General features: G+C 39.5%; 1 protein-coding gene across 2 annotated transcripts in view; it reads right to left on the reverse strand.

The window, feature by feature from the left end:
- Positions 1-9,982, reverse strand: part of STARD8 (StAR related lipid transfer domain containing 8) — a 51,804-nt gene extending 41,822 nt beyond the window's left edge. Inside the window, exon 1 of one of the 2 annotated variants that reach the window (XM_053472329.1) lies at positions 9,435-9,982. In XM_053472329.1, coding sequence (XP_053328304.1) covers positions 9,435-9,558 — 124 coding nt within the window. In that variant the 5' untranslated portion in view covers positions 9,559-9,982. Of the gene's footprint in view, positions 1-1,662; positions 1,898-9,434 lie in introns of those variants that run through there. The other variant, XM_053472332.1, reaches the window with a different exon arrangement.
- Positions 9,983-10,947: the final 965 nt, after the last annotated feature.

The following is a 10,947-nucleotide window of genomic DNA, read 5'->3' on the forward strand; positions in this document are numbered from 1 at the left end:
ATAATTCTGGAGACTATACACCAAACATCATGTTTTAAACCAGATGTCGGAGACATGTTTAGGCTTCTAATAAGTTTGTAATTTGCAGTTTGCATTTTTTTGGACACGTTCAAGAGACTGGCCCAATTATTATACAGCCACCGGCCTGTGATATTTACACCATTTTTTAATGTCCTATATGACCAGAACATCTGCAGAGCTGCCGCTGATATGCCTGACAATGATTTTATTTTTGTGGAACAGAAAGCAGCTGCATCCCAAGGATACAGCCTTCAGAATAAATCCATCTAATCCCCGTGTCCCACTGAGAAATTTAGCATATGGAAATGCCATTGTTAAATCTTTGTAAATTGTCTGTGCTGACAACCTCAGCGGCTGATTGTGTTACATGTATCGGCCATGGTGCAATGTTCTGAAAATGGTTTCGTAAGGTTCCTGTGGATGGGAACATTTTTTTTCCCACATTTGATACATAACCTCTACTATGTTTCCATTCATCGAAAAATCGACAATAAATGCAAGATTATATGAATAATCTTTGGAAACTCTAACAGACAAGGCCCATCACAATTTGGTGTCTGATCATTTAAGTCAGTGTTTGTATAACCTCGGAGGAATCTGTTTACACTATATCAAAAAGATAAGAATAACACCAAATAGGTTGCGTCAGAGGGAATATTCTTGTATTCAAAATTACTCTACCGTCTTACTTGCTGCCTTTTTTAATTCAACATCGTCATCTTTGCTTATTATTAATTTTTTTGAAAGGATCATATCATTTGCTACTTTTTCAGGACTGAAAACATTTTGGAAGCTAGTGAAAGTCAATGAAGAAGCAGAAGATGGACTACCAGCACTAGTGTTCCCATTCGTTAGGAACTGTAACAGCAAAATGAGCAGGCTTAAGATTTTCATCCTTGTCATCATTTGAATGTTTGCTCACCATACTTTTGATTTGGCTATGTTCCCAATATTAGGTCGTGTGAGATCAACAATCCCAGGATGACAGCTGTACTTCTTAGAAACACCGGTGATGCCTTTAACATATTAGGGAATTGTCTATCGAGGGCGTTCTACTATCTTTTCTAGGAAGTTACAGCATAAAGTACTAGACTTTTAGTAAAGCAGTGGCCACTTTTTCATTGCTCGGTGCAAACAGAGCCCAGTCACATTAACATTTCGTTGATTGCTCCATCCCACTGCTGGCTGCAGCCCTTGTGTTAGTTTGGCAGCAACAAGTAATGATTAGCCAGCTTAATGTCTGATCAGCATTGAGAAATATGTGTAACAAAGTGGAGATCTCCTGCTGCCTCTGACACAGTCCACAACACCACAAAATTCCCTACGAGATGACTGACTGTAGAATCACATAGCGGGCTTAACCCTTAAGTCAACACACAGCAACGTAAGTATAAACACTAATTACTGATATCCTTCTACCAGAAAACATCTGTCAGTATTCGAGAAATACGCTGAGAAAAGACATAGAAAATAGAATATACTATACGGATAAAACATAATTGCACTGCATCTTTAAATAGCATAGTTGCCTTAAATTCTGACCATAGGATTCCTGAAAAGAGTTTACATTAAACACAAGTCAGAAAAGTATTGCTTTGCATATCTAAACAATGAATGGGTTAACATTTGAATGTTTAGTACCTTGAGGATGCAACACAGAGTCTTAAGTTTGATTTAAGATAGGGGACCAAGATCATCCAAGTCCTTGCTTTTCCAGCCAGGAGTCACAGGTAAAGGGTACAGAGTAAAGGATCCTTTTGTAGGTTCGATAGGTAAAAAAAAGAAAAAAAACACAGCCAGGGCAGAAGCACGGGGCACAAATCTACAGATATACGCTTTATGCCAGCTCAGCCGATGACCCTGCTGAGCTGTTGTCACTGAGTGTGCAAACCTAGAGGTGATCAGTGAAAAGTCCTTGAGGGGACCGGAGTCCCCACCTCTCAGAATGATCAGCCAATCAGCTGCTGTGCAGGCAAGCTGTATGAAAACTAAAGGTGTTGCTGGATCTGCTGCTTGTAGCAGGGCACATGCGGGAGCAGTGACAGGGGACATTAACCTGTCGCTGGCTGGAAAAAAATGTATCAAGTATAACGTTTTTTATTCTTTTATATAGCACCAACATATTCCAGAGTGGCATAAATAGTACGTCATATAACAGTTTGGAGTTTCCGAAACTAAAAGGTAATGAGGACGCTGCTCAAAGAACCTTACAATCAAGTATATGTAAGAGGCATCAGTTTCACAGTAAAATATGAGGTTTTTTTGCTTTCATATAATCAAACCTCTGACATTGTACATTGCTAAAAGGTGTGTACAATAGCATTGCATATCAATGAACAAGGTGCACTGCATTTCTATTCCTTGCTAAAGCATGGGGATTCCAACCTATGGGTTCCAAATCAGTTGTGTATTTGTGATAGAATCTGATTTGGATGGGCTATGATTTAGTGGGCATAACCCAATGTAGTACAAACATAGAGAGGGTTCTTTGTGATGATTGACAGGTGACTGTACTCTGCACCTGCACACACCCTCGGAAAACAAGGTGTTCCATTTCACGCATCTCTCCATGTGTGGGATTCCTGCACTTCCTACTGGGATGTTTAGTGTATACAGTAACATGGCATTTTAATAAATATGTAATCACACTACAGCCAGAAGTGGCAATTGCTTTGCTGGTTGTGAGGAGAATGGTGGTAACTGGTATGCCATTGTAAATCTTTTTAATACTAACAAAAGGCCTGCCATGTATTGTTTGCCCCCAGCTTCCTGCAGAATATTTCTATGGTTGCTCCTGGCACCCCAGCCTTATACAGGCCGTCGTGCAAATGGACAATGGGGCAGAAAGCAGTTTTAACCCTTAACCCAGGCACGGGGAGGAAATACACTGGTAACACACTCACAGAGGCATACGTTTTGAACGTGTCCATGTGTTATGCAATAAAACCTGTAGTAGTAACAATAAAATGCCTGCTATGGTTCAATGGTTCAGCATACTAGACAAGACGCAATAACCTTCCCTATAGGCAGTAGAGATATTTATCTTTGCGGCAGAAGCTATGAGATCTAGGAAGGTGCAGACAGCTGTGGTTGGTTATCATCTTGCGCCTCCGATAAGTGTAAACACAGGATGTGATTAAGGTAAACAACAGGAAATAATGGAGGGTCAATAAGGAAAGGATCCACTTGCTTCATATCAAGATCATGATAATATTACCAGAACAAAAGGCAAAGGGTATAAATTATAATAAATCCGGTTTAACATTGAATGCTCCTGGCCCTGTTCGGTAGGGGAACATTCTCAATATTAAACATAAACTGTGCTCCTAGCTACATCATTTGGATTTCACATGTTATTTAAGACATAATTCTTAACCCCGCCATTTTCACTGTTGCTTTGTTTTAAATTTACTTATTTTTAAATACACTTTAGATATTGGGATACATATTATGATCCCGAATGCACACAGAGATCCGACATTGGTTTTCTACCACTTAGTGGACAATGTGTCAGCAATGCCTGCTATGAGCGGGACGTGTGAACAGACAATTTGTTCCAGCAACAGCAAAGAAATGCACACTTAAGGACCTCCTGGGTTCCAGCTTTTGGAAAACAGTAGGCACAGTATGGATGTTATATACTCAAGTGTCAACTGCATTTTAGGAGAACACTGCTCACATTGTAATATTAAATACAGCAGCCTTGGCACCTGCTCTGTGTCCCCAGCACAGCTGTCCCACACCCAAACGGTCAATTCCTTAAATCTAAACAGATGCCAGCGACCGAGCTCCAAGCCCACATGTAACCTCCGCAGAGATGTTCTCATGTGCAAAGTATGATGCCTGAGGTAGGAGGTCCTAAACAGGCAGACCTGACATTTCCTCCAAGCATGAATGTAATTGGGTTTAACAGGCAGAGTCTAGAACTGCCCCCATGTGGATTCTCGTGGTACTGCAAATAGAATTCTGTTAAATCACCAAGATAAGCAATTACATCAGCATCAACATATCTCCTGTGCTATGTGAATTGTGACTTCAATTGAACATCTACATATATGGTTCAAAATAATAATACTAATTAAGTATGATGGATTGATAATGGTGTATTGTCAACATTTTGCAGATACTCATACCAAATCCTTAGCCATCTGCCATGCTGCAAACAATAGAATATCTCAGACATGACCTTCCAAGGGTACCGTCAAACTTATGTATGGCTAAGTGGAAAACTTTAGAAGGACTTTAACACTTCTGCCAGCAATACACACTGTGAAGCAGTGGCAATAATCAGTGGCAATAATCTTACCACATACTTTTTTCCTTTCTTATTTGTTCATATTAGAGTTCATATTAAAATACCCACCGAGTACTTCAATATGCATTCTTCTTCAACAGTAAACTGTCCCTTTAACATAACCTATTTGGAGATTAGCAAAGCTCTGTACTTCACTATATACAAACTTCCACATATAAGGAGCAGCAGTCGATACGTACAAATTAGTACTCATGAACAAATAATGAGCTTTGCATTAGCAGCCCATACATTTCCTGCATCCTACATAATGTAGGAAACAGAAAGTGATTTTTGCATTAGCCACCCCTATCCATAGATTCCATGGACATTACATCTTTTAGGAATTGATCTTCCCCACTTTATAATTTATTAACAAGGCCATCATCTATAGAACATTATTATTATAAGCACAACCATAAATTGTGGGCCCTAGCATTAATCTTCATTGCATCCTGAGAAATCAGAGACTATTCACTTTTTTAAGTGCTGTGCAGAGACTAACTCCAAAATCTGTAGCAGGTGACCATCATCTGCCCCAGTCTCCCTAAATATTTAGATTTGTATGTATAACCTCATTTTACATTGCTATGGTATATGCTGGTATTATATAAACAATAACCATTCCACATGTAGAGCATGCTGAGCACTGGCTAAAGTCAATAAAGTATTATTAAATGTCACTCCAATGCAAGGATAGGGTCAGATTTAAAATAAATAAAATCAGCCACAAAAATGCGACATTGCTGTAAATTAATGCACGGGTATTGCTGCTCCAGCTGGCTTGGGCTCAACCATTGGCTTGGTCCAGCTTGTCAGAGTGGAAGGAGTGAAAGCCTACCACTATCAAGAAGATATTAATTATTTTACAAGTTAATTATTTTACTAATATATTATTTTATATTATTCTATGAAGTATTTCTTGGAAATCTTTTATTCTTACATTATTGTTTAAGCCACATAAAATGCCTTTTTATTTGTATATGATTTACATGTTCCAGTAGTCAGAAATATCTGCAGATCTAATACTAATGCTTAAATATGAAGTGGTTTTATTTTTGTCCAAGTGCAGTTATAGCGGGGCTGAGGCCCTGCCCCGACCATGTGAATGTCAGCATTGAGCTACGATAGCATGCAGAGCTATTAATAGTTCACAACATGTTTCTGAAGGATCATGAGCCCCTCCTCTGTCCGTGATCTGGAACAAGGACAGCAGTGTATGAAGGGGCAACTTTAACTGGAGAGGGTGTAATGGGCTCCACCTCCTGATGTAGGTCTCCTAAAGCTTATCATAGCCCCCCCAACAGCTAGGTACCTTAGAAAGCCACCTATGATGCCTACATGGTGGGGTTAGTCTTGTAGATGCCAACCCTATGTCCCCAATTTACTGCTTACTACATAGGGGCAGTATTTGGTCCAGGTTCGCTTGTTACTATTCGCTAGTTACTTGTCCCTGCATGCAGAGATGCTGGAGTGACCAGCATGATACGCATTGCAGAAAATACATATTAGGGAAAAACATTCTACAAATAAATCACAGATATGTATCACAGTGACCTTTCCATTCCTAAGGTAGTTTTATTTCAATAAAGTTAGGCTTGAGGGGCTGTACTTTCATCTTGTGATGTGAATAAGTTTAATAATACATCAAAGAGCCTTCCAACAGGGCGATGAGATCGGGAATGAAACAATTGAATGTGTACGACAACACATGTATATTATAGGCAAAACAATGGTAAACAGTATCAACAACTATTTAGAGTAACAGAAATGTTGTGCTGAAAAGTGATCTTGAAATACTGTTGATTGCAACAATGAAATCCATGTAGCAATTTTGTTGTAGACAATATCCTTCTATTTTTACCACTATATAGTCCTGTTTCTTAAGCAGTATAAATGAGCTAAACGTTTATTGCTCAAGGTTATGTTACTTATACTCTGGACTTTCTTGCTTTGGTGGCAGGACAGACTCCACTGCATGAGTTAAGTATACTGTTCAAAAGTTTGGGGTCACTCATGTTTGAGAGAACTGCAATGTTTTTCTACTAATACATGAAATTGATCAGAAATACAGTGTAGACTTTGTTAATGTTGTAAATGACTATTGTAGCAGGAAATGGCTGATTTACAATGGAATATCTTCGTAGGTATACAGAGGCCCTTTATTAGCACCCATCACTCTTGCGTTCCAATGGCACGTTGTGTTCGCTAATCCAAGTTTAAGCTCAAAAGGATAATTGAACATTAGAAAACCATTTTCCAATTATATAACACAGCTAGAAGTTTCCTTATTTTCCATAAAAACAAGTGACCCCAAACTTTTGAATTGTAGTGTATTTGTGCGCAAAGCTGGGTCAATTCAACCTCCCATTGACTCTGCATGGTTCTTACAGTCTTTTTTACAGTATTTCTAACCTGGTCACAGCAAACTCTGCAGCTTTTAAACCTTGCTTATCCATAAGCATTAAGGGAAGTATCTTAAGCATTAAAAAACTACAATTAGGTAACCTGTGCTTATTATGGCCATCTATTATACTATAAACCATTCTCGCTCTTGGTGTATATCAGGCATGTTTTTTTTGTGAGTGCTATTATCCTGCTTATAAGATATGCAAGGAGATCTCCACTTAATTATTTATTATTTTATTGTCTTATATAGCACCATCATATTCTGCAGCGCTGTACAATGAGACAATTCAGCATTGTTATAATGCAGCTCTGAAGAATTTGGTTAAAAAGGGGAATATGGTCACCCTACTACAAGCTATAGTGTTACATATCCAATGTTTAGGAGACAATTATTTTCCTTATGCCTTATCTGAGCTCTGTTGCTTCTCGCACACGGAAACATGCATGCGTCGGTAAGGACCTGGGAGGTTCTGCGACTGATCCGCAAATCAGCAGCTTTCTGTGGCTCCTAGAAAGGGTTTAGGGGGTGTTAGGACAGTCACACGGTGTTGAAAGCTGAGAGGTACCGGCGCTAGCACTATGGTTATTATCAGTTGCAGATAAGGGTGACATTTGTTCTATGTGTACTTGACAGCTGAACTGAAAGGTGAAATTCACTGTTTGGGGCGAGAAGTGAACTACAGGATTACACTAGCTTCAGAAATAGGAATATTCCCGTAAATATAACACAAACAGCAAATTTCACCCAAAGGCATCAAACCGTATTTAAAAAAAGTAGAGCATTCTTGATATAAATGACATTCAATCTAATTGTATTTTGGTATGTTTTCTGCCACATTTGGCTTACCGAACATCACAATTGTAGTCAACTGTAGCTGGGGTGACAAAAGTGAATATCCCTGATTATAAGCTGGAGCTATTTGCTCCCCACCCTGCGTCAACACAGAATTATTAACAGTGGTCCTTGTAGTGTAGAGCGATATAACGGGACAGGTCAATATAATAATGAAATAGTACAAGACACTCATGTCTCTTATTACATTTTATTACAAAACACTAGCTGATTCTGTAGTACTGTTACAAAAGGGAAGTGAAAATACTCTTAAAAACGTATCTATACTTCCCAACTGTCTCTCATTTGGAGGGACTGAGCCTCCGTGGGAACTAAATATCTCACTCCCTCTATCCTGGATTGTTGTTTCTCTTCCGTTGTATATGGGATTATCATAGGGCTCCCCACATTAGATTGTGCAAATAAAATACTGAGGTTATGGTCTAAATGATTTAGTGCATTCCATAAATAGCCATCACTATTATGACATTTCCTGAAAAGTCTTTGCAATGCTTTGCCACCCAGTCATTCCTTTAGCCATAGCCCCTGAAACAGAAGTCGTTGTTCTTTGGCCGTCTAAACCGTACCTCGCCTGCTGAACAGGCTAACGTACGTTCAATCAGAAAGTGAAACAAGTGAAGTGTTACACTACGAGTATGAAGGAACATTTCAACATGACTGTTCCTTTAAAGAGTTAAAATGGTAAAGAACAAGCCTGCAGGAAATAAAGCGAGTGATTCATGAGTAGTGAGCACCGTCACTCCTCACGTTGCGGTAAGATGGGCTAAAATATTATCCACACCTTTGGCTCGGGACACCTTCATTAACTCAGGGGCTCTTTAAGGCTCAGTGTTTGCTGCTTGATTACAATACGTAGTAACTGTCTATGACAACAATCATCCCTTCGTTAAAACACTGTCTGTAGCCTTGGTGATTCACGCAAGCAGTGCCGTGGGTGCTGGAACTCGGGGCATTTGCTCACTATGCCCACATCCTGCGCGAGTTACAGAACGTAGGGAATGGCAGGAAAATGATGAGTCATCTCGCACATCCAGTTCATGAGCTCACAATCATAATATTTATACATCGCCACGACAAACGCACAATACACAGTCTCACATAAGCTCCGGCAGGGAAATAGTTAAGTGCTCAACTTTAGGAGCGAAATGGGGGTCGGTATTCTAACAGGTAATACGGTTGTTATTGGACACATTGCATAAAAGACCCTTGGTACATAACAGTATTAGATGCTGACAGATGTACAAAGTCCAGAAAGGAGGCATGAATGAGTCATTGCTTTTAGTAGTGGATACACTGAATGTCCTACATGCAAGGATGGCTAATATACACACCGCTCAAAGGTTTGGGGTCACTTAGCTATTTTCATGAAAACAAAACATTTCTAGCTGTGCTAATTACAAAAGGGCTTCTAATGATCAATTAGCCTTTTAAACTTGGATGCGAACACAACGTGCCATTGGAACACAGGAGTGATGGGAGTGATAAAGGTGCTTTGAACACCTATGACGATATTCCATTAAAATCAGCCTTTTCCAGCTACAATATTCATTTACAACATTTTTCAACTTTTGTGTTGTATTTCTGATCCGTTTCATGTTATTTTAATGGACAAAATTGAGAGTGGGGGGGATAGGTATAATATTGCACAATAAATTACATATTAGTATTAAAAGGTACACAGTAAGACACCCTACGATACCTAAGGAATTGCTATCAACAGATGATCAGCCATCTCAGACAAGTCTGCACTGTTCAGCCTCAAAGGGTTAATGTAGTGGGGACAGTGTGGCTACTGTCAGTGAGTAGCGGTGACCCTCTTACTTCTACCCAAGCAGGGTGAATGGCTCTGCCCTTACTCACCAAGCTCCAGAGGTGCAGACAGTCTGTTTCTCAGGCGTCTCCAAGTCTTGCTAGCTCTGTCTCTGAAATGAGCTCTGTGTGTCCTGCTTCCTGGCTGCATTTCTGCCTCTCTTATGTGATCCATACTTGGTCCCCGCAGATTCCCTCAATGTGTTCCCCCAAATCCAAAACCACCACCAGGCACAAGGATCTGATCAGCGATGGGGCCAACAGCGGAGTCCATCAGAGGAGCTGTGCGGAAAGTCTGAGACGAGTCTAAGCTGGGCTCGCCAGGGTTTCCTTTTCCACTATAGGTGTGTGCTCATGGGTGTGTATGGATAATGTGCAATCTGTGCTTTCCACTCTCTCTCTGTGTAAGTTTGCTGTATGCATGCAGAGGAAAATGTTGGCATGTGCATTAGTATGTGTCTGATCATACATGCATCTGTCTGCCCTGCCACATGACATTTGTTAGGCTCTGTATGTCTCTCATAGTTGCTAATTCTAGAGTCCTAACTCCACCCTGCACTCCTCACACTGTCAAAAGACAGATGCACTCACAACCTCCCCCACCCCTAGTCAAACAGTGAGTTAAGTCATTTGATCTGCTCATTCTATGTAATCTCATGCGTCTTCCCTAATTTCACATGGTTCCAGGACACTTTCACTATTACTCTTATATTGCCCAGTTTCCAATGTTCTTCAAGTGCATTTTCAGTTACTAGCGATTTGCTCACTTTTGCTCAAAGATGTCAAAGTAGGAGATCCTTTAAATGTGTCTTCTTTGCAAATTGTAAAGTAAATACAGAGTGTTTGTTTTCTATTGTTTTGTGTGTAGTTTTGAAGTGCGTAATCCTATTGGAAGCCAACAAAGACAACTTCATCCCTATAACTTTGCTTCTGCTTAGTTTTTCCTTAAAGGTCCATGGGAGACGCATGTGCAACAATATATCTACTCAGCTAGTGTCAAGTAGAGAGTCTCCATGACATTTATACATATATAACAATATAAAAATATATTTATAAAAATATGTCTCTACTTGGCTAGTGTCAGGTAGAGGGTCTCCATGAAATTTATAAATATATAACAATATAAAAATATATTTATAAATATATAACACTATAACTTGCTATTCAAACAGACTCGTGTCAGGCTGATAGATTCTAAATAAACGTGGGCTGCCTTGGCTATTCCTGATTAAAAACAGTTTTCGACTGTCCTTAATTTGGAGGATACATATCATTTACCTTTACAATATTGATGATGTAATAGAAAAAGTGCTTCACACAGACTCTGAGGGCTCTTAGAAAAACCCTGAAGGCCATATCTAGCTTCAAGGTCTCCAGCTGGACATAAAGGGCTGGAGAAATTAGACTAAAAGACTCTGAGAATTAGTAACGGGTAGCAATTTGGCAACTTGATTTGAAAAACATTTTTTAAATATGAGAAAAAAAATTGTGTATCCTTAATTTAAAAAAAAAACTATAGGTTCTCCTGCACTCTAACATTGTAATATTAAAAGGAACACTCTGG

The sequence above is a fragment of the Spea bombifrons genome, chromosome 8 (assembly GCF_027358695.1).
Source record: "Spea bombifrons isolate aSpeBom1 chromosome 8, aSpeBom1.2.pri, whole genome shotgun sequence".
NCBI classification, from domain to species: Eukaryota; Metazoa; Chordata; class Amphibia; order Anura; family Pelobatidae; genus Spea; species Spea bombifrons.